General features: G+C 37.6%; 1 protein-coding gene across 1 annotated transcript in view; it reads right to left on the reverse strand.

Moving 5' to 3' along the window:
- The window catches only part of LOC149554537 (serine/threonine-protein phosphatase BSL3-like), a 110,471-nt gene that overhangs the window by 18,772 nt on the left and 66,335 nt on the right, over positions 1-25,364 (reverse strand). The window contains exons 12-15 of the mRNA XM_089828581.1: positions 23,733-23,928; positions 23,295-23,511; positions 22,806-22,976; positions 22,448-22,686 (exon numbers count right to left, since the gene is read on the reverse strand). Coding sequence (XP_089684707.1) covers positions 22,448-22,686; positions 22,806-22,976; positions 23,295-23,511; positions 23,733-23,928 — 823 coding nt within the window. The remainder of the gene's footprint in view (positions 1-22,447; positions 22,687-22,805; positions 22,977-23,294; positions 23,512-23,732; positions 23,929-25,364) is intronic.

Consider the following 25,364-nt stretch of genomic DNA (forward strand, 5'->3'; position numbering starts at 1 on the left):
GGCTATGTTTGTGGCTATGTCAAAGGAGGAGTGTAGGGCACGTTTTCGCAGACGCATACACGCATGCTCAAACACACGCCCTGTTGATGTTGATCATGAGTCCACCTCACAGGCTGGGGCTACGACTACTCAGGCCTCTAGGAACTACCTTAAATGCCTTTACAGAAGGCAAACAATATATGCTAAGGCTGTGCTTGTAGCTGAGCTTGAGGATAAGAATGAGGCTTGAGGTAGAGATTGAGCAGATAGACTTGTTTTTTGTTTACAGTGTTACTATTTCATCATCATGGGCCTTACATACATTTATGAGTTGATGTCATTTATTTTATGGATTTTACTTACAATGATTTGACAACATTTATATTTCATATATTTGTCATATGATCTTATGTTTTTTATTTGCTTCAACTACAATTTACATTTTACATGTGTGATGGATTTATCATTTATGCTTCTTGTTTATGTATGTTAGCTTCTATTTGATGATGTTATTGTGTTTCTAAGTTATATCCAATAAAGGGTGCACGAAATAAGTTTTAAATTGTTAAATCTCTAATTTTCATTTTGTCAAGTCATAGCTGAGTCCGAGCCGAGTTACGAGTTGAGTCGGCCTTGATGAGTCGAAGTTTGGGAACTATGGATCATTCTCAAATCACTAAGAGTTTTTAGGGACAAATATAGTGATCTATACAATTTAGTAGGGTAAAGTAATCACAAACCAAAAGAATTTCAAGTTCTTTATTGTAAACCATATGTATTTTTTCCATCCCTACCAAAGAAAAAAACAAACAAACAAATAAAAATATCTTACTGTCCACAATTGATGAAAGTACATAAATGGGACTTGATACATTTGGCAATTAAAAACTTAACTAGATACTACAAGATAAAACATGATTAGGAGGTAAACCAAAGCAATCAAACCCAAACCAAATGCTTGAATTCTATTGTAAATATTCATGTTAGGGATGGATTTTCCATTGTTGCAAGGAGTTGAAACCTATTAGAATATTGCAATGTTTCTTTAATGTTCATCTTAGTTAGTCTTTAGTTTATTAGTTAGTTTCCATTTCTGTCTTAAGTTCACAAAATTAGAATATTGTGATGTTTCTTTAATCGTCATCTTAGTTAGTCTTTAGTTTATTAGTTAGTTTCTATTTCCATCTTTAATTCACGATTGTTTCTTTTAGAAACATCGTCTTTGTAAATCTATATAAGGAGCTTCCATCTCCTTTGTTTAGTACAACTACAACAACATCAATTTACCATAACATGGTATTAGAGCAGGTTGATGGGATTTCATAAATTTTGGCAAGCCTCTTTTGATTTTGATTTTCTTCCAGAAATTTGTTTTTTGATTTTTTGAAATAAAAATCGTTTATTTTAAGAAAATTTTGTGGTTCGTCTTCCAATATTTTTGTTAAAAATCGCAAGCCTAATTGTGGGTTTTGATTGTGCAATTTCTTGGTTTGGGCAAAAGTCTCTAATTTTAGAAGGTTGCATCTATTTGCATGTTCTTGCATCTGCATTTTGTTACTTGCATATACTTGCATGTTGCTTGCTTACTTTTAGCATGTGAAGCCTTGTGTTTTTCCACATGACATTTTTTTTGATGGGTTTTCATAATTATATGTTGGGTTTTACCATTTTTCGAAAAAAACGAAGCTTTGAACTCTTTGATACGTGCATCAAATTTTGTTGTCTAGTTTTGACCGATTTTTCACCTCAAAAATCGTGAATGTTTTTTTTCCTATTTTTTCTCCTATAAAATTGTAGTTTTTTGCAGTTTTGTTTGGCGCATCATGCTCATCTACGAAGTTTGGAGGGTTTGCCAATTTTTTCTCAAAATCGTGCTAGTTGTTCTCAGTGTTTGTCTTTGTCTACACTCTACACAAGAAAGAGCAACTCCATTATCCAACATCAAGTTAGCTAGTTTTGTGATGATTTATAGTCAAATGTTTTGCTGATTCTAGGAGGGTTAGTGGTAGACTAGTCTCAATAGCAATCACTGGCAGGCTCTAGTCCCTTGTTAAAAATCTTTCTAAAGAGGGGGGGCACCCTTTTCTTTTCTGGATGGATGGATTTTGGTTTCTTGGTCATTTACATTTTGAAGATCTAGCGAGGGTCCTAGCAACAAAAAAATCTTTTGAAGAATTTGTGACCAAAAGTCAATAGTTAGACAATAACCATTAAGGGAGGGTATTCAAATTTTGTAATGTTTTTTTAATGGTTATATTAGTTAGTCTTTAGTTTATTAGGTAGTTTCTAGTTCCATCTTTGGTTCACGATAGTAGAATATTGCAATGTTTCTTTAATACAACTACAACAACATCGATTTACTATAACAAAGCCAACAAGAACTTAAACTAGATGGATAAACCATACAAACTTGCAACTAGTGTCAATATGAATACACCAGCTGAAAAGATTGTCTGATTTACATTTAACATTTCACTGGCATCCAAAAACATTGTGCAACAAACATTGAAATTGTCTGATTTACATTTAACAATTCATTGGCATCCAAAAACATTGTGCAACAAACATTCTTTCTGGCATGGGAGATAAAATCGTACTCTCGACACCTGAGAAAATCACATGGTCATTTTGGACGAAAGTAATAGAAGAGTACAGTTCAAAAAAATTTGAACAGATACAGATACATTGAAACACCCCTACTGTGTACACATAGACTGATGCCATTGTTAAAAAACCACTCGAAGGCCTAGGAAGTTAAGGCAAGACAAGCCAAATACATCCACAGACAATTGCAAAGCAAGATTGATGGCAGACGGCTTGACCAAGAAAAGGGTGTCAACTAGGCTGAAAACTTTGCTCCAAAGAAAAGATGATAATAATCCAATTGGTTCTAATTATTGTTTCAAATTTTAGCCGGAAGCTTGATCAAATGGCCATTAAAAACAAATTCCTCATGAGTAACTCAGAAGAAACTGAGCAAGAGTTTGATGTTCTAGGAAGTAAACTATTGCATGCAAGCTCATTTAGACTCTATGGCTTAAAGATGGCCCCAGCAGCCTGGCACATAATTGGTCCATCTTTTCAGATATGTATGAGTCCTTTAGATCCAAACATATTGATCAAAAATTCAAGTGATGATATAGTCCTTTTCATTGAATGTGGACAACTTAATCATCACAAGCAACCAGATCAGCACAAATTGGTTAGTTAAATGAAATATGTGCTCTACATTTAAATTTACATAATAGATTTCACTCTCATGTATTATTGAAGAGTATAGTCTTTCCCAAACTAACGATGAGGTTTTCATTTCTCAAATGAAATATTTCTACTTCTATGCAGATTGGTTTAAGACTATAAATCAGTAGAATGTGAACACAACTGGTGAACCACTCTAGTGGAACCTAGTGAGCAGCATGATAAATCTTACAGTTGATATTAAAATTATATTATAAAAGAGACCTCGAGGAAATTGAAAGGAGGATGAATTGCGTTTTCGTTTGCAACCAAGCGTTGATCTAGGGCAGTTGTGCCCTAGCTTGTTTCCATTTTCTCTGCGTGTGCGAAGGTGGGGGGAGCTTGATCAATTGTATGGGGGGTGGTTTTTTCTATCGAGGTTCGTTGATGCGCTAGTCTGGTCGTGTTTGGCCGCCCTTCTGCGGGTGCGATCCTTCCAGTCGAGGGTGCCTGGGACGGATTTTCCTTGCTATGATCTGTCCAAGGCCTGTGAGCGACTATGTCTCAAGATGAGCCTTCAAGGGCTATGCCTGATATGGATTTTCGTGCTACGGTGGGCTTGAATCCGCCGAGACAAGAGGTGAGGGTTTTTGAAAATGCCCTCTTTTCCCTAATTGTAGGAGCTACGGAATCGAACTCATCTGGTGGATCTCGGATCTCGAAGATTAATGGCTACCTTGAGCATTGTAAAGAGAGATCCAAATTGGTAATCCCATTTGAGATGATTGTTGAGGATATTGAATACTATTCGAAGCACTCTCTGTATTGCAAATTTTTGGAACTAAGAGAATCTCTTCAATTTCTGGAAACTTGGGCTTGGAGAATTTGGGAACCAAAGGGCGAAATGGAGGTCACGTTGCTTACAAATAATTTTTTCATGGTCACATTTATCTAGTTGGCTCATCACAATAGGGTTTTTGAGGGCGGGCCCTATTTTCACAACTAGGTTGAGTTGTTCGTCAAGCCATGGCATGCAAGATTTAATCCCTCTGAGGAGCTTCCAAATTGTGTTCTGGTGTAGGTTCGGTTACCAAAATTTCCAATTGAATGTTGTTGTGAGGATGTTCTGCATATGCTTGCATCAATGCTCAAAAAGCCAGTGGGGTCTTCAACACAAACCCTAGGTAAGAAAGTAATGACTTTTGCTCAGATTTGTGTGGAACTTGATTTGAGCAGACCATTGCCAGATGTTGTGGATATGTGTGCGGGCTCACATTCTTGGGTGCAGCAATTGGATTATGAGACCCTTCCTTTTCAGTGTCGCCTCTATCATGAATATGGTCACCTGTTGCAAAGATGCCCAAAGGCTAAGACAATGGAGCAGCAGCTTCCACCTCCTCATAACACTCCTGGTGTTGATAAAGGGAAGAATCCTATTTTTGGTGAGGGGAAGGATGCTGAGGGTTTTCTTCAGGTTAATGCTCGAAACTGAAATAGAGGTCATAAGAGGACTTTAATGGAGAGACAAGATGATACTTTTAACAAGTTTGAGGTCTTGGATGACTTGGGTCAGCAAGAAGTTAATCTAGGATTAATCAGTGTGGATCAATGTGTGACGGGTTCTGGCCTGGAGGATAACATTTCCATCCCTCCTTCTGCTCCACAGGAGGAATTTGCCATGCCTATGGTCACAAATGCATAGACTAGGGCCCAGATGATATTAGGGCCAAATGTTGAATTGGGACAGGGAGATGGGAGCTATTCTCTTCCTGCATGAATTGTTGTTTCTGATATGAATAAGCATGGCAAGTCTTCTCCTCATCTGGGTATTCTTCAAAAGGATGCCAAGAAGGGGGTTTCGGAGAAAAGCATTAAAATGGGCAGAAAGAAGGATTTGGAAAAGATTAAGATGATAAAGGAGACTTTGGTGGAGTCAGGATCTGTTAAGACCTTGGACTCCAATTTTTTGACTCCTTCGAAATGATCATTATTTCATGGAATGTAAGGGGCTTGAACAACGACCCTAGACAAAAAAGCTATGCGAGAATTGGTAAGAAGTCATTCTCCTGATGTTCTTTTTCTTCAAGAGACCAAGGTATCTGTTGAATGCATGATGAGTTTAGTGCCTAAATTGTGGAAGAATGGTCAATGTCAGTGCATTGGGACTCAGGGATCTTCAAGGGGTGTGGCTTGTCTCTGGAACCCACAGAAGATCCAGCCTTTGTAGTGGTTATCAGTCCTCCTTATCCATGGTTTCTTTGTGCCCTGAGTCGGGGGAGTCTTTTCTCTTCTCCAATGTCTATGTTCCTGTTGAGTTCCAAGGTAAACTTCTTGTATGGAATAATATCCATTTCGTTCGTAGCATATATCCTTACTTTCCATGGATCATTGCTGGAGACTTTAATGCTATTCTTGATTTATCTAAAAAACAGGGTGGTGATGCAAGACTTGAGCCCTCTTCCTTGTTACTCCGGGATAATATATCGGCGCTCAATCTTGTAGATATCAAGCCTAGTAATGGTCAATTCACCTGGAACAACAGAAGGGTGGGAAACAATTACATTGTTGAACGATTAGATTGTTTCATGGTTTCCTACTTTTGGGTTGGAGGATTGTGGTCTTCTAGCTCTGAGATATTAGACTGCAGAGATTCGGATCACTGGCCCATAAAGCTAGTTATTTTCTTCTGCCCGGTTGCCGCAAAAGCCACCCTTCAAATTCCAACTCATGTGGCTGCAAAACTCTAAACTTTATGGATGTGTTGCTGAATGGTGGAGGGATGGTAGGCCTGCTTATGGTACAGCAATGTATAATTTTGCTAAGCTCCTTCAATATGTCAAATATCAGCTTAAACGGTGGAATCGACAATGCTATGGAAACATTTACCATGTGAAGAATGTTGCACAAGCTGAGTTGAATGATATTACCAAGTTGATTAGGGAGGATGGGGTCTCTGAGATTTTGTTGCAGGAGGAAGCTAGGGCTTTAAAAACACTAGAGTGGGAGCTGAGAGAGGAAATCTTTTGGAAACAAAAAGCTCGGATTGAGTGGCTTTAGGAGGGTGATAAGAATACTGCCTTCTTCTTCAATTTAGTGAAGGCTAGACAACATGGTATCTCTATATCGACTTTGGTGACTGACAAGGGAGAGATTCTTTCTTCTACTCAGGATATCTCAAATGAAGTTGTTCAGTATATTGCCTCTTTATTTAGGGAGGACTCACAGGGGGACTCGGTTGAAGAGGTTCAGGTCCTCTCTTGTATTCCTTCTTTGGTTTCTTAGGAGATGAAGGAGCATCTTATGAGTGTCATATCTTTGGAGGAGTTGGAGAAGACTGTTTTCTAGATGAAGAAGCTCCCGGTCTGGATGGCTTCCCTATTGAGTTCTTCTAGGAATTTTGGGAGATTATCAAGTTGGATTTATTGTCAGTTGTTCAAGAATCTCAGAAGAATAAGCAAATGCTTCGGGTCTTGAACTCTACCATCCTTGCTCTCATCCCCAAGGGTGAGGGGGTCGATCGGTTAAGTCAATTTCGCCCTATCTCTCTTTGCAATGTTATTTATAAAATTATATCTAAGTTGATTGCTGATAGGTTAAAAAAGTGGCTTACACTGCTAATCTCTAAAGAACAAAGTGGTTTTGGGACGGGCCGCCAGATTTTGGACGGGGTAGTTGTTGCTACTGAGACTATTCATTCTATGGCCAACTCCAAAGATAAGGCTATGTTCATCAAGCTGGACATGGCCAAGGCTTATGACAGAGTTTGATGGTCCTTCCTCTAGTAGGTTTTTGGAGCCTTTGGTTTTGAGGAGTGGATTCGCTGGGTTATGAGTTGTGTGACTTTGGTTTCTTTCTCAATTTTGATTAATGGGGAGCACTTTGATCTCTTTGGTGCCTCTCGGGGTTTACGGCAAGGTAACCCCCTCTCTCCTTGTTTCATTTTTTGGTGGGAGGTTTGGGTCGACTGATAAAACAAAATGTGGAAGGGGGCTCCATTCAAGGCTAGCAATGGGGAGGGGGTCTTCCTATACAATCTCACTTACAGTTTGTGGATGATACGGCTTTGATGCGCATGGCTACCATTAGGGAGGCTTCTAATATGCGCAAGGTGTTGGATGTTTATCTTACTACTTCAGTCCAATTAATAAATGAGGGCAAGTCCTCCATTTTTTTCTTCAACACTCTGCCATCCATACAGAGGAGAGTTGCTCATATTCTCAGATTCCAGATTGGAGTCTCCTGTAGCTCTACCTTGGGATTCCTATTTCAGTTGGTAGGCAGTCTAGAGATTCTTGGCAAGTTATTCTAGATAAGTTTCGTGTCAAAGTCAGTCATTGGACCCATCGTTGGTTGTCTTCTACGAGTAGGGTCCAACTGCTCCACTCTGTGGTTCAGGCTCTCCCTCTCTATAGGTGTATGATTCAGGTTGGGCCGATGGGCTTTGTTAGGGATCTTGATTCCTTAGCAAGTCAATTTTTATGGGCGGTAGTTTATCATCTTCCAAGTGGAGCCTTGTTAGATGGGAGGTCGTATGTAGCCCAAAACAGTTTGGTGGTCTTGGATTATGGCAGTCATTGCTATCTAGTACGGCTCTAGCAGCCAAATTGTATTGGTGATGGTGTGTGGAACAGGACTAAGTGTGGGCCAAAATTTTGACTCAAAAGTACTTTCCAGGGATCCCTTAGAGTGATATCCCTCAGTATAGCTTGACATGGAAGGGTTCGGTGATTTGGAATACTCTCAAGAAAGGGGCTGAGCTCATTAAGGGTGGCCTATTTTGGATTTGCAAGAGTGGGTCAGAGGTGCATTTTTGGCATGACGCTTGGGATGGCTACCCTCCCATTGTTGTTCAATATCCTCATTTGCGTATATTGTGCAAGAGGTTCTGTGAAGCAAGATGGTCAAGGTTATGCGATTTTAAATCTTTTTCCCTTTAGGAGAAGTTGGTAGAGGCAAGATGGAAGAACCCAGAGGAATGGCCTATTTTTGGTTTGGAGGTGGAGTGCGCTGAGCTTCATTACATTCTTTCTTGTCGAAGTTGTAGCACCCTTAGGGATGATGAAGTGTTGGCTGGGTCTCCTAATCCCAAGGGTGCTTACACTGCTTCTTCAAGGTATCATGAGTTGCTTTCCCAGCAACTTGTGAGAAGGGAGGTTCATTGGTGGAAGAAAGTTTGGAATAAGTTTTCTTGGCCAAAGTGTAATTTCTTTATTTGGACTTTGGCCTGGAATAGATGTTTGACTTGGGACAATATCCAGAAGAGGGGTTTTTCTGGCCCTTCAAGGTGTGTTCTCTGCAGTTGTGGGGAGGAAGACTCTATGCACTTATTCTTTCGATGTTCTTTCACCCTACATCTCTAGCATTTCTGGTGGGGTGGTTGCCTCCTCCCTAGCTGACTTTTGGACGAGACTGGGGAGGCCCCCCTCCTCGGCCCCTTTCTTGCAGGATGTTTGGTATGTTAAACCCATCTTTCTGCTTTGGCAAGTCTGGTTGGAAAGGAATCGAAGAATCTTTCGAGGTGAAAAATTGGGGATCCAACAAGTTTGGCTTAGAATTATGGGAATGATCCAAGATATTGTCGAAGCTAAAAGTGAGATTGTGTTGCCACTTGAGAAAGGAGATGTTGAGATGGTTGATCAGTTTGGAATTCAAGGGCTATCTCCAGCTTCAACTTGCGTGAGGAGAGGTAGACGTGTGAGGCAAAAAGTTCAAAGGATGGGTAGATGGCTGTCCCCTCTTGCTGGTTTTTTGAAAATTATACGGATGGCTCATCCAAGGGTAATCCAAGTCCAACTGGGATTGGCGGGATTGGTAGGGATTCTTTTGGATCAGTGGTTTTTATTTTCTCTGCTAATGAAGGGATGCAGACTGTTAATAGGATGGAAGGCTTGGCTATCCTATATGCATTGAAGAGGGCTTATGCTTTAGAGTGGCATAAGGTGATTTGTGAGTCTGATTCTCAGGTTTTGGTCAATATAATTCTTCAAAGGAAGATTTATGATGTTAGCTAGCAGTTGACTACGATGGTGTAGCAAATATTACAAGTTAGCTCTTTGATGGAATCGGTGTCTTATGTCCATATTCCAAGGGAATGGAATAGGGTGGCTGATTGTCTAGCCAAATGGGCGTCAGAGAATATAGATGGCGGGAAGATTGATGAGTGGGAACAGATGCCCTGCGAGCTATGTCAAGATCTGGAGAGGATTCTTGCAGAGGATGTGAGTGGTATTGGGGAGGGATGATCTAGTTCTTGTCTTTTCTTGTGGATTTTGTTGGTTCCTGGGGCTCTGGCCCTTTGTTGTTTTGTAATGTTTTGTTCTGAACTTCAATAAAGTTTTTACCCCTTTGTTTAAAAAATAATATTGAAGAATAAATTTAATTTAAATTTAAATTAAGCTAATGAATGATCAAAAAGCATGAAATGAAGAGTTGGGACTCCCTCAAACATGAGATATTAAGGGAAGAAGAGTTCATTTGAAAGGAAAAAAATGGATGAAGGAAGAGAAGAGGGAGTGTGCGAATCAAGAAAGAATTAGAGGAAGAAGAAAAGAATGGAAAGGAAATTATGAAGGATTGTATTCTTTCAAACAATGGCAATTGTGAAAGGTTGTCACTCTTGCAAAGGGCAGACATGATGAAAAGGTATGACATCTCCCTCAAATTGGAAGATTTGCAGGACTATATTCAGACAAATCCATAAAAGGACTTTACATAAGGTTTATTAACATTTAAAGCCTATAATAAATGCACAAAGGCCGAAAGAATGTTAAACAGTGTCACATTCAGTTGTCTTAATCCACATTTTACTTCCACGTCCCAAAATTAAATGAATTTGCAATCATTATTTAAAAACTTCTCTGCCAAGCAATCTCTAATCCCTTTGAAGTAATGGAATATCTAGAATAAATCCCAGCACTCCATAATAACATTTTTCTTGCACCATAATTTTCCATTAGGAGGGGAGGGTTTAACCAATGTATTGAAAAGGTTTTTTTTTTCTTATGTATCTTTTGTAATGTCCTCATTTTCGCTAGCATTAGAGTTTGAGGGATTAGCCTATTATTATAGGGGAGGGTTTAACCAATGTATTGAAAAGGTATTTTTTTCTTATTTAGTCTTTGTAATGTCCTCATTTTCGCTAGCATTAGAGTTTGAGGGATTAGCTAATTATTGTGGATAGAGGGTCTTCTTCAGAATTCAGTATGTTCTAGTTCAGTCTTCATTTGGCTCAGATTGGACATTTTTGGGACTTAGTTTCATGAACTTGCTATTTATGATAAGTCTAGTGATCATTGAGAGGGACCCTTTCTATTTTTCGAAAGTGCATTTGGTCATGTGGGGAAATAATAGGTGTCTCCTGTTTGAGACGATATATTAAAAGGATAAGTATTTTGGGAGTTATTATATTTTAATGGCCAAATAATTATGAAGTCATAAAATGGCTTATTATAAAGCTATAATTTTACTTGAGGGTTGAGTCATCGTTGGAGGGGGGCATTTATTTAATTAATTCATGGAGGCCTATGCCAAAGTATTAATTAAAAGGTACATGAATTAATTATATTTCAAAATTCAAATATGCAACCAAAAAGCAATGTTTGCATTTAAGTGAAAAGTGTATGGAAGAAGCTATCAGCCGTTGGTGTGTTGAAGAAGATTTTGGCCTTATTGTTATAAAAGCAAACCTCTAGATTTGATCTATTCATCCTATTTGCTTATATATTTGTGATTTTGGAGTTCTTCAAGGGTTTTGAGGAGTTTGACGCTGAGAGAATCGTAAATTCTTTTAGAATTTTGCACTTTGAATTAGTTTAAGCATGCCAATGAATTATGCTTACTTTGCTCCTGAAAATTGAAGGATATTTCTGAGAAAAACGATCAAAGAAGAAATCTGAAATTTGATAGTGTTAGAAGTTTGGGTTTGCATTCTAAACCACTGCCATTTACTGAGGCAGTGTTAGCATAATCTAAAGAAGATTTGGTTTTCTATGAAGGCCACGTTGGAGTCTAGGAAGGACAGCTATCACATAGCAGGCTGTGTCTGAAGTTAAAAGGCTACCATAAGGGTTTTACAGTAGCAGCGTTCCTCCTCTAGAAGCTGCGATAATTATTTGTGAAGATGGCATTTGACATAGAGAGGCTCATTCATAATATCTAAGGCAGCCAATGGCATTTGCTTAATCCAGATCTTTCGTACATATATTTCTGAGAATAACTATATGTTGCATCTTGATACTGGCATTGTGATTATTGCATTTATTAATGGAGTTATAAGTTTTATGCCTGATGTTGTACTAATGCTCAAATTGATAAGTATATAACTTGCATGCTAAGTGTTTGTGAAAAGGACGGTTGTAGGTGCACATTTTACATGTATAATATCATATGTGTGCATTCAAAAAGACCAAAATAAGTTGCATTTGCACCAACATAGTTCTTACAATCTCAAATGGACAATACTCTAAAGGATCCATGTTAACCACCTTCATTCCCAAGGTGACTTGTTTGCTCAACCCAATGAGCATTGTTCCCACTTTCGCAACATCACTCCACCTTCCAATGGAACAGATTTCATTTCATTTTCACTCGCAACACCTGCATTTTCTCTTTACTGTATTATAAAATGCTTCATTAGTTAAAAAGTTGTGAAGCATTCTAGGGATTCCATGCTTTTGGGCCTCATTAGTAAACAGGCTTTTGGGACGGATATTTCTGTTATCAGGAAATTGGGTAGTTAGACAGTTTGGCATAACTGAGGGAAGTTATATGGGTGTGACGGTTCGCCTAGCACCCCCTCAGGGACTATATGTATGAATCATTTTCATCTGAAAAGGCATGTAGATTATTACGAATCTAATCTTATGTTCGGTAATTAATGAATATGAATCATTTCTGAGTTCTCTACAATTCCTATATTCAACACCTTGTTCTGTATTTATACATTAAGTTCTGTTACCCCTGCCAGGGTAAACAATTTCCATCTTGGATAAATGCATTTAGGTAGTTCAATTCACCTTTGTATTCATCCACCACTGCTCCAACAACATTTCCCATTGGAAATGTTACAATCATAGGCTTGCCCTCAAGAACATGGATTAGCCTTCTACAATTATTTGCATTAAGTTATATTGCCTACAATACCTCCCAGCTGTTGTCACTGTGATAAGCCTTTTTCTTTAGTTATACTCTTACATTGGTTGCCTTCAAAGACCTTCCATGTACAATGACCCTCTTGAGCTAATCTCTTTATGTAACAATCTCTTCAATCAACTTCTTTACACCAAGTTTTACTTATTAGAATATTGTAGATTCATTTATTATCGTAGAATCTTGTTATTTTTAACTAGCTTTATACAATTTTTAATTAATGGTCATTTAGGCATTTTATTTATTATTTTATTTTAGTATTCTATTTTAGAAGACATTAGTTTCAGTTTGAAGCTCTTGTAAATTGCAATAGGTACCCGTTATTTTCATTAATTCAATCAAGCGATTTCAAGGGCCATGGTATCAGAGTCAACTAAGATTTTAAAGGGAATATTTTCTCAGGAATGCAATTAGGCTTTTGAAAACAAAATCCATGAAACAAGCTTACTTCACCTCTGTGAGCATCGCCTGGATCCAATGAGTGTTAAGTTTTCCATTTATTGTCATGAGCTGGATTCTTGTTAATCATTACTCACGAAACATGGGTCAATGAGTTTGACTCAAGAAACTACACAGTTAAATACTGATAGCAATATCATAACAAGCTTACTTGTTTAACGTTAAGAGATTTCCACAATCCATCATAATTTTAGAGTGATGCAGCTTATTCTGTATTTGATAGTGTGCAGTAATATTTTGCATCAATGTTTCAAATCCCATTCCATAATCTATCATCAAGATGAGAAGAGCTGGAGGAAACAAAATATGAGTTTGAGCACAATCAAAACTAGAATAAGTTACATCACTCTAAAGTTTAGTTGTGTCAAGCCCATGTAGGACTTCTAGATTTTGCAATACATGTTTGTGGATCTATTTTTATCCTCACACGACAGTGACACATTGTTTTTGGATGTGTTTGTGTCTATGTAGAACTCTAATTTCATGACATGTGGCGCGGATGGAGTATTTTCACCCTTTTTTTGGTTAATCTACGACGCAACATGAATTTAGTGTCTATATTCTTGGTGTTGCGTGATTATTGTTTATGGTGTTTTCTTCTCTTCTTTTTGCGCGCTACCCGGCCCAATAGATCTTTCTTACACAATTTCACAATATGGGTTTTCTTTGAAAACCCTATTTTATTTTTGCATAAATTTGCTTTCTTTCAAATAGTAGCACTCTCTTCCATCAAAGTTGAACATTGGAAAACTGTTAAGGTAGCTTGTGAAGTAGTTGGGCTTTGAAGGATGCTTGCTGCAATGCACATGTCACAAGAAGAAACTATTCCCTTGTTCTATGATGATCAACGGGTCTTCAAACTTGCTAAAAATCTTGTCTTCCATTAGTCTACTAAGAATGTTGAACTTCATTGTCATCTCATCTGCAAGCTTGTTGAAGATGGATCAATGATGTTGAAATATGTCCCCGCTGGGAACCAGACTACAAATATCCTCACCAAGTCTCGCAGTTCGAAAAAGTTTGTCAAGTTTTGGGGGCAACTTGGTGTAGTTGATAGAATGACAATTAAGGGAGGGTACAAGAATATTTTAGATTCTTTTATTATTTTAGTATCTTGCTATTATTAGCTAGCTCTGTAGAATCTTTTACTAATGGCCATTTAGGTGTTTTTATTTATTATTTTATTTTAGTTTTCTATTTTTAGAAGGCTTAAGCTTCAGTTTGAAGCCCATGTAAACTTCTATATGTACTCTTTAATTCCATTAATTCAATCAAGCAATTTTGAGGTTCACTACTACCATTAGTTCTCCAACATTCTGTTGAAACTTGAAACATACAATTAAATAGATCTCACAACCTTGGCCTATGTTTCACATATTTGCATACAATCTTCCATAGCAACAACTACAACATCTGACAACATCCATCTATCCTTCTGCTTTGGTAGACGGTTGTGTCTTCTCCTAAAACCTCCCATTTCATAACAATTAGGTAGGATGTTGGCATTGATAATGCAATCTACCATTTACGTTTGTTTGGAGGTTTCAAACACCCTTTAACAAATCCATTTGTATATTCTACATAACTGATTTTCCAGATGATCCCTTTGAAGCCTTCTATCAAACAACATGCACCTTGTATATATGTTTCCACATTTTGCAAAACCTCTATCAGGGCATCACAAAATTCCTCTTTCATATGCTTTGATAAGTGACCATATCCTATTTCAGCTCAAGTAGGGTTGATGTTGGCGAGGATGGTGGATTTCAACTTTACAGCTGCAAATTGCTTGACAGTTTTTGAGGTCGTTCCAACATACCATGGTATTGTGTGATGTCATATTCCTTCAATGCATGCAGTCCCAAAACTTGTTTTGGTAACCTTATTAAACTCCAATAATAGTTCTAAAACCAACTTAAACTGCTAAGTACTTTAATGTTGGGCTTTGCAAGTGATTTTGAATAGTTTTGAATTGTCCCAAGCCTAAAGTGGATGCCTAATTCGAAATGTATTGACGAGTACAATGCAATTATAGTTCAACAACACTATTAGGCATGGATCAACATACAATATTAACCAAAGAGAATTAACCAAGAGAGTGAACATAAAAAGAGATAGGGCCCTGGCTTCTACCCATTTCATCACATATTCTGTAGCTACCATTATGTATCTGCATCGTCTTGTGGCGCCTACCTTAAGTGATCCCACAAAGCCTAAGCCCCATATTTCAAACAACTCCTGAGACTGCAAGGGGAATAATGTCATAAAGTCCCTTTTCAATGGTTTGCTCACCCTTTAGCAAGTATCACAACCAAGTACCCTCTCCTACATATTGGTGTGTAGTGTTGGCCACTACAGATCAGCAAGCAGTGCATTTTGTGGAGTAGCATCGGGTACTATGTGCCCTCCTGCAAGCTCTTCATGAGATTCTCTCAACACACTTGGTATTTCTTCCTCCATGATGCACCATCGAAGCACATGGTTGGGCCCCATCTTGTACAGTAGCTCACTAACCAGTTGGAATGTTTTTCTCTTAAGTGCCAGCTTTTGTTATTCCCTCGATGACATATCAAGAGGAAGTGTAAAAGTAGAAAGGTAGTTGCTACATCCCTATTTTTGCTTTAATACTAAATATTGTTTACAACCATTGGGAACTTCATGTGAAGTGCGTTGATTGGGTTAAATTAGTTAACTGTTATGGTTCATGTGAAATGGAAGTATTGGTTATTCAATATAAATTCATGGGACTTAAAAATAATGGTTAATTGTCATCATGTTACATGAACTAGAAATGGATAGCTAATATGAATACTTGTTATAGTAATTTTGATTTGATTAAATGATGAGAAATACGTTATTACCATGGTAAATTTCTTTTGCAGGAATGCAATGAAGAGGGGAAGCATTGTCAAAAAAGGAAAGGGTATAAGAGCACCACCTAGCATTGAGCTATCAGGAGGTATGGGTCCTAAACCACCTTGGTCGAGGGAAATACCGGATCAGGCAAGCAAGGAGATACCAAGTGATCATCATGAGCTAAATTGGTCTACGCATTTAATAAGATGATAAAATAATTAAATGGATCAAATTGTTACCTGTATATATATTTAATATTGGTATGAACTTAGAGCTTCTTGTGATAATTGAATGTCTTAATATAACGATACCATGCTACTTGCATATTCTTGTACATGTATATACATATACATGTATATATGCATTAATTAAAGAGAGAACTACATGAGCATATACGCCCACTTAAAATAAGACGTATACCAAAGATATTTATGCTTAGAATATCATGTGTGTGTGAGTGTATATATATACACCTATGTACATGCATACACAAGTATAGGTAGATATAGGATGGTATCCTTATATTAACACGTTAAGAGTGAAATTATTATTTCCAACCCTTGGCAAATGTTTTTATATTATTAACTCGTATGATCAGCCTTCTATATTCTTTTCCAAGCGGCCTATCTATTATATTAGCCATTTATCTTGTTGCTCTTGGGATGACTCTTTAGCATAACTCATGACGTTATCACCTTTCTTTATCTTGCTTGTAACCAAGCATGCTCACAAGAACAAGAAGACAATCTCTTTTATGCAAATCATTATATATCAGTGGGGACATTCACATATGCTAGCTTTTTGGCAATTTTTTTTACCATCTACAGACTTCATTTGCAATCTCGTACTCCATATGCGCAATAGCATTTTCACATCACTCTGTTGCAATTAGCACATGCAATGTCGTACACCATATTTGCAATAGCATTTTTCATATTACATAAGCTCTTTGTTGCAAACTGCACATTCAGTGCCATGTTCCACATTGGTTTTAGCATTTCATATCTCGTTGCCTCTCTTCTAAGCTTCCACATATAGTGTCATGGGTTCGTACCTATGATTTCTTACATAATCAGCTTGCTCCTCAACCGTGATTCATTTGTACCAAGCATTCCAATTTTCATGAATCTACAGGCAAGGAGCCATACCAAGCATTCTAGTTTTCATTAGCACTTGCGGGTGATAACACCTCTATCAAGTCATGCATTCTCTCTACATTTTTCTTTGTCATTTTTGCTTATATTAAAAGGCTATGAAAATTCTAGATTGGAATTCTGAAAAAAACATTGATATTATAGATAGAGCTAGACAGACCAGCTCTAAATTGATTGGCTTGTTTACATAAGTTAATTTGCATAAGGCTCGAAGTTATCTATTGCATATTGTATGATTGTTTTTTCAGAACAAAAATTAAAATTGGAAGGATCTCCAACCCCGTGCGATACTTATATAGTGGCATCTTCAATGTGCCTCTGAGATAAGAGAATAACTCTCACCGAGTCAAGTAAACTAATAAGTAACTACATGAAATCATTATGTTAATATTTGTCATAAGCCCAAGCTGGGCAAAAAATAATTGACTGTGATAAACAGTAATTGTTCCAGGATATAGACAGCCATACTGTGGTTCATCAAGGATGACCAGCAAGGTTGAGATGAAGAGTATGGGCTGCTAGTAAATGAACAATGAGTTATATCTGCAAGATAAGAGGAAGTTCAGAAATATAATAAACAATCAATGAACTTAAACAAATTTTATAGCCTGAGTCAGCTTGTGGCGATCAATTGGTACTAATCTTGTTGTCAAGTCGAGGGGTGGGTGATTAGGCACAGTGTCCATTTAAATCCCTGGCCAGGGTAGGTTTAGCGGCATGCTTGTTGTTCTGATCACTAGAGATCAGGGTTGCTAGTAGTTGGATAGACGAGTTGATGGGAAGGAATCCATAACCTAGCTGGCTGCCTAGCCAACACTCTTAACACCAGGATACTCAATGGTAGGACAGGGGAGTCCCATGGCTAATCCCGAGTAGGGAGGGCCTTTCTCGGTTAAGATTGTTTGGGAATACTTAATGGTCCGTGGTTGGGAGGTTAAGCCCTTGACAATGCTTCTCATCTCTACCAGATGCCAAGACTTGCACAAGACAAAGATATGACCTGCATTCAAGTTATCTTATTTTTAACAGGTACTTTAATAGGTACTTTACTTTTATGCATTTATTCTTCTAGTTGAACATATGTTAGTTGGTTAATATTGTTAAATCGGTTACTCTATTTCAATGGACTAGGATTTTAGTTGATCTGTTATAATCATTGATCCCTTTCATTTGAATATGTACAGTAGTTGTCATGATTGTTTTCATGTGAATATGAAAGATATTGTTTATTTTGTTTATATTTTATTGTTTATTTAGAAATGGGAAAAAATAGTATGTTACATAGGGTATCAAAGCTCTGGGTTCGACATTGAACCTTGGGCTTATCACTATCTTGCTTAGAAAATTGAAAAATGTAATGTTAAAATGGAAACAAGATGCACACCCGAATTACTCCTCGAAAGAAACCTTGCCATCCTATACTCTTCTTTCTAATTAAGAACATGCCAAAATTTGATTACTCCTATTGTATTGTACCCAAGGACAATGAAACTCCAGCCCATGCTTTGCTTCGGATCAAGAAGGAACGAGTCTGGTGGACTCCTATGAGAAAGGCATTATAAGAAACAAACTTATTCAAACATGGAATGCCAAACAAATGAATCCACTAATGATCTATCATGTAACTTGTAAAAAGCAGGAAAAGCCCAACGAAGGAACAAACAGGAAACCCAGGAATAGGGTGTTCATTTTCCTTAGGGAATTTTGATAAAGTATCCCTATGTACCCAGAAGAGGGAGCAATTGTGTAAATAAATGTGGTTGCAGTGGCAACAGGGCTATATTTTGTTTATTGCAGAATAATGAGAACAAATGACATCTTGTATTTGATTTATTTTGAGCAAACAATTGTATCTTCTCTCTTCTTGAGCATATGTATGAAAACATAATATCGATAAAGGAACCGATGGTATATTTCTAGAAAACAAACACTATGGCAAACAACAGAAACAATGTAGAGAATGAGATGTCCAGTCGAACCATTCCTCAAAATTTCATCCCTCAAAATTCCATTCCTCAAAATCCAACGGACTTGCTAGTCCAAGTCATGTGGGACACTCAAACAAGGATGGAAAACATAGAGAAAAGAATGGATTCTTTGGCAACTCAACTTGGGCAAGGACGAGAGGTACTTCAGCCCTCCCCTCCTCCTAAAATTGAGCAAGAGTTACCTGCTCAACACACGAAACCAAACCTCCTAAAACACAATCCGAAAAGAAAGACATTAAGAAGATTAAACCTCCTAAATTTTCCAGATCTGAATCTGGTAAAGCCCTCAAGGCTTGGTTAACAAACATGGAACAATATTTTGAGATCAGAAGTTTCTCTAAATCCTCTAAGGCGGTTTGTGAAATCTACCACCTTGCTGAGGAAGCAGCTACTTGGTGGGGAAACACTAGGATAGAATTGAAAATCAAGACTACCAACATCACCTAGGGAAGATTTGTCACCATCTACCCCAAACTTTCTATGATCAGAAGTTGTTAAGACTTTCAGAACCACAACCAAGGGGACCTAATAGAGCATGGTACTGGGAAACAATTCAACTATTAATATATGTCCCTGCCTATCAGCAGAACAGGAACCTCAAGGTTAGGAGATTTGTCATGGGGCTGAATAACAGAATTGGGGGAGCAATCGCTGTGCTGGCTCCACGAACCATGGAAGAACACCTTGAAAGGGGTATTCATCAGGAACACAAGGTTAGGAAGGATGATTCAATCCAAGACAACAAAAGAAAGGTCAATTGGAATGCCACTAGTTCTAGATCTGGGGTTCACAATAAGACCTTTTTTAAGTCTGATTTGAAAAACACATAGAAAGTGATCTCTTATATATATATATATATATAGATCAGATAAATAAGAACAGAACTTTTATTTATATCAGGTCCTGGATTCATTATTTACTTCTCTTTCATTGCTGTTGTTTGTTCGTCTTCTAAGTGCTATGTCATTCATTCTCCCCTGGTTGTGAAGTCTTATCAGCTGAGTTGTGTTCCTTGACTAAGATTACATGGTGAGGTGGTTATTTTTTGTGATATCGTGGCAATTCACTATACTTATCGTCATCCAGTCAACGCCAATTTTTCCAGCTTGTCATGTATGATAGCATGGCAGTTTGTATCGCATACCATTCATGATGTCATGGCTTTCAGTTTGTATAACGACAATCTATTATTGGTCAGGCTTTTCATTTTCCTCATGTGTGGAGAGTATCTTGTGAGGTGATCTTAAAAAGTCTTGTTTTATGGTCACGGTAAAGAAGGGGATGACTGTTGTGCTTCGCTATTTCTGGCATTCAACAACTATCAAACTGTATAAGTTTCAAAAAAAGAAGTGTGCTTAATAAAGGCATGGTGCATCCACCCTCTACGAGTAGGCATGGTAGGAGTGCAATCTTCTTTCGGAGAAGATTGAGGTGCAAGCCCACTAGTTCACCCCCTGCATGTAGGCACGGTGAATCCACCCTCTGCGAATGGGCACGGTGGAAGTCATGTATGTGACTACTTACCTTATCACTATTTTTTTTGTTCACCCTCTAGGAGTAGCTATGGTGAATATTGTTGTATGAGTTTGCTTATTGTTATTATGAGATAACAATTTGTTTACTATCTTGAAGAAGTAACAGCTTGTTTATTGTCATGATGAGATATTAATTTGTTTACTGTTATGATTAGATAACAGCTTGTTTATTGTTATGATGAGATAGCAATTTATTCATCATTATGCTGAGATAACAGCTCTATTAAAACTATGATGAGATTTTTTTTGACATTATTGCTGGTTGCAGTTATGTGCACTTGTCATACAAAAGTACTCCGAAGATCTCTCTCTTTCTAAGAGGGAGTGTTGAATTCCTGTATAGCTGCAAGATAGATCTTGGCATTTCATGTCCTGCTATTATATGTTATCCTATTCTTTTGTTCATTATTTACTCTTCGCTTTAGTTACTGCTGTTTGTTTGCATCTTCTAAGTGCTACGTCATTCATTCTCCTCTTATTGTGAAGTCTTATCAGCTGAATTGCATTCCTTGACTGAGATTATGTGGTGTGGTTGTTATTTTTCGTGATATCATGGCGATTCACTGCTTATCTTCATCCAGTCAGTGTCAATTTTTCCAGCTCTTCATGTATGATAGCGTGGCAGTTATCGCATATCATTCAAGATGCCATGGTTTTCAGTTTGTGTAACGACAGTCTATTATTGGTTGGGCTTTTCATTTTCCTCATGAAGGGTTGACTGCCATGCGTCGTTATTTCTGGCATTTGACAATATCAAAGTGTATCAGTTTCAAAAAGAGAATCGTGCTTTATAAAGGCGGGTTCCAAAAAGGGTATTGGTTCCTTTTACTTCTGGCTTGCAACCATTATCAGACCCATCTATGTGTTCCATCTAATCACAGTGTGCATTGATCACATCTTCAGATAGAAGACTTCAGATTTTGTATTCTTCCAGGCAGAGATATAATTTGCTATCATTCTATTATATGTTTTATAGCAATAGTGTCAAGATTATCAAGATTGTTATTTGGTATTATTCATTTTGTAATAAGTTTATCAGAGTTATTTATAACTATGAAACTCTGAATTTTTAGCAGCTGACACTTTGACTGGTTTTATTAAGGTTTGTAATAAAAGGGCTGCTTGTGGTGGGCTTGGTTGTTTCCCTCGCTGAGGAGGGTGTTTCCCAGGATATTTGGTTTGCACTGTGTTATTACCTTGCATTTACTTAGCTCTATCTGTTTGTTCTTATTTCGGCTTCAACTTTAACATGGATGTCTTGAAACACCAATATTCCATGACTACAAGTGTGCATTGACTACTTCAATTCAATGAGAAATTTGACATGAAAAAAACTAGAACCATTACAACCAAGAACTACCAACTCAGATGAGATTCAATAAAAGAGGTTGATATACAGGGAAGCTTGCTGAATTGACCTGAAAATCTTAAAATTTTGTGAGGTCCTGCTTAGAACATCAGCGTGCACTGGAAACTGCATTCTTTCAATGCAACCTTAACCCAAGGTTCCCTTGAAGATGCATAAACTTATTTCTGCTTCTCAATTTTTGAAATGAAAGTTGTTCTGAGTAGATTACATGTTATTTTGAAAGAAATCCAGCATGTGCATGACCGAACATGCAAATCAAACTCCTACAAGCCAAAGAATATACATGTGCACTGTGCATTAAAGGTCTGAGGCCAAAATGACTTTACACCAACAAAGCAACACAGAGCAGCACCAGTACCGCATGGTCACCTAGTTTTCCAACACAGCCATCACACCATGGACTGCCATTTCAAAATTATTTAAAAATTAAAAATTCCATCCAGTTCACCATAGCTTCAATCTTGGTTCATGTTTTGCAGCCTGGATTTGCTCAAATTACACCTATTTCACTTCAAAATCCAGGGTACTGCACAGGATGCCGGTTAATTTCTGGAAAGAGAAACTAAAACATACGGTGAGCTTAATATGCAAAAGAAGATAGTAAAGAGTTTAGTTCTGGCCTCATCATTACAAATATAGCTTACATCCCAGCAAAATGTTCTAAAGCATGTAAAACATAAAATACTGCTGGTTGAAATTGAAAATTATATGATAAGATTGAATTGAACGATAACAAAATACAAGAGATGAACCAAACTTCTTACGTGAATTAATCAAACTTACGTTATATCTCCAGCCGTTGATGGAGAGCCATACTCATCAAACAAACGCATCAGATCTCCAAATTGACCATGTAAATCCCCAAAGATCTTTACGGGAGCTTTTATTTGTAAAACACTTGGTTCTCGTGCAAAAATTCGTTCTGCATTCTCACAGAGCTCAGCAATTTCCCCACAATCTAGTATAAATTGACGGCGCACTGGAGGTTTCCAGCCACGAGGCTTTAGCAAATCTGCTAAGACCTGGACAAAGTCATTTATTTCATTATCTTGCAGGTGATAAAGAAAAAAATAGCCTATTGTAATTCTGTGTGGACAAATAAGTTGAATAACCATTGCAATAAACAAGAGCTTGATGCAACCTTTTTGGGGATACTATAAATAGACATTTGCCTATCGAATAACTTCCTTGCAGCAACAGTACTTTCAGGAGTCCCATAGCTCACTCGCCTGCCTTCATTTTCAAACTGATCAATTGACAGTTGTCTAACAAGACCACCTAAGGCTCCCCCAGGTTCTGCAGGTACATAAACCTGCAAATATAGACCAGAAACAGAATTAAATACAATAATTATAGCAGGCAACGAGCTATCATTTGTATTTCTCACCTTGTATATGATTTGTTGACAGAAATAGCACACCAATAAAATAGACATTCTAATTTATTTATCTAGATGATTTTGTTAAATGACTTAAATGTCCAATCAAACTGCGAAGGACCATCTACAGATATCATTAGATAATACAAATCCAGAAAATCACACAGCCAAAAAAATCCTCTACCATATAGAAGCATTTGCCAACTGACCCTTAACCAATATGATGTCTTTGCTTTAAACAAATATTCGTACCGCTCTATGATGTATCTTAACTGCAGAGAGTGAAACATCATTGGGCAAAGCTGCATGAGGCCTTCCTGGTGTTTCAACTCCATTTGGTATTGCATCTGGCCCTTGATCTCCATCAGCAGATTCTGAAACTTCTCCATTGCTCTGCCTCGCTTTTTCTAACACTCTGCTTATTGCTTCTGCTTCTGCAGCCGAGGCTTTGGCCAGAGACTCTTCACTCCTAGTCATCTCCCAGCAAAACATTTGGTAATCAGTGTAAAGTGAAAATATAATATACAATATTTACTAATCAGTGTAAAGCAAATATATAGACATTTCATATTACTAATAACACTTTAAGAAGATTTTCTCATCTATTTCTGTCCTGCGCCAATTTTAAGGAATTTACAAGCTTCCATTTTTCTCCAGACTATTGAAGAAGCGAGTTCAAATGCAACTAACCTCTGCCTTTGGATAACATCATTTTCTGAAAGTTCCATGGACATGTGGCCATTGAGAGGTGCAAAATGGTTATCCATCATAATTGTACCATCAGATACATTGTTTGGAGATGGAGATCTACCGGAAGAAGGATAAGCACTAGATGTTTCTGAGGCTGCAAAATCATCTGCTAGAAGTAGATCATCTAGCAGGGCCCCTGCAGATAATATCATCATATTTTAGTACAACAAGTATCATATAAATTTAACTTTCCTTGATACAAATAAGTGAAAAAAATATGTGAATCCTTGCTAAAGTCGCCCACATAACAAGCCAGTAATGTTGTCCAAACAGATGAGCAAAAACTAAAATTGGCTGCTTCAGATTATATTAATTTTGTGGAGATGTGGAGACTCCCATTTATGACAAATATTAATTCACTACTTCCATCCCAAAAAAGGCTCAAATCTATCCCAAAGAAAGACTCTGTATACCATTAAACAAGATATACTTGTCTCCTTTTTTACTCAAATCTGATCACGTGAAAACTGCTAGCCACAATGCAAATTGATGAAAAATGCCTGAAACATAATCTTGGTAAAGCATGAAATCAAATATATTGACACCATCATAACAAGGTTACCCCAAGTTTCCTTAATGGCAACAGCAGGGGAAGGGCAGACAAGTTTCTGGGATGCTGATTTTTTTTTTTTGGCCAATTTTGAGGACAACTAGGGGACAGTTATATAAATTTAGGCAAAATTTAAAATATATAGGAAATCTTGAAATGTTCCTATGAAAACATGGATAAAGCATGCATATATACATTATAGAACCTTACATATAATATTTGCATTCAGGAATCAGAATCCATTATCAATAATCAATATGCATTTAGAAATCATTGTCAAAATCTAAGATATTGGATTCTTCAAATTAGGGTCAGAACCTGGTTTCGTGCAATCCCAATTCTGATTCTGCCCAGGTTCCACCCGGGAGGGCCTGGGTGGCTAGAAAGTAGGACCACAAGGATCCTGGCCACCTAGGAGGGGCCCACAGGCACCCAAGGTTGTGCGTGCCCAAAAACATGCCACATGCCATTTTTATTTATTTCAAACCTAAAAACCTTTGCGAAACCCTGATTCCAACCTCATGCATTTGGTTATTTGATATTGCTCCATTCATCTCTCAAGCATTTTTCACCGTTTTTGCTTTGTTCTACAAGTGTAAAATTTTTCTTCAAAGGTGAACGATGTGGAGGACTGAGACATACATCAAAGGCTTAGGAACTGTTGGGCAAGGCAGATTTAGTGGTCAAAGGTGAGTGAATATTCATTTTGTTCATGTTTCCAGTAGATTTTTCAAGAGTTTCAAAACAAATTAAAGAGGTTTTGAATTCTTTTTTATACTTATAAGAAGGTTATAATGCCCTTTTTTTGTTTTTTTATTTAAGTATATATGGGTCAAATTTTCTTTTTATTTTAGGTTTCATTATTCAGAGTTCCACACTGGTTGGAAATGGAAATGAAAGGTCTCGTTCAGTTGGCAAGGTGAGCCCTCAAGCTGGAGTAGTACTGGGATGGGTGACCTCCCGGGAAGTCCCGGTGCTTCACCCCTGTGAGCATCACCTAGATCCAATGAGTGCTTAAGTGT

The sequence above is a fragment of the Cupressus sempervirens genome, chromosome 5 (genome assembly GCF_028749045.1).
Source record: "Cupressus sempervirens isolate cs-2001-9-10 chromosome 5, ASM2874904v1, whole genome shotgun sequence".
NCBI classification, from domain to species: Eukaryota; Viridiplantae; Streptophyta; class Pinopsida; order Cupressales; family Cupressaceae; genus Cupressus; species Cupressus sempervirens.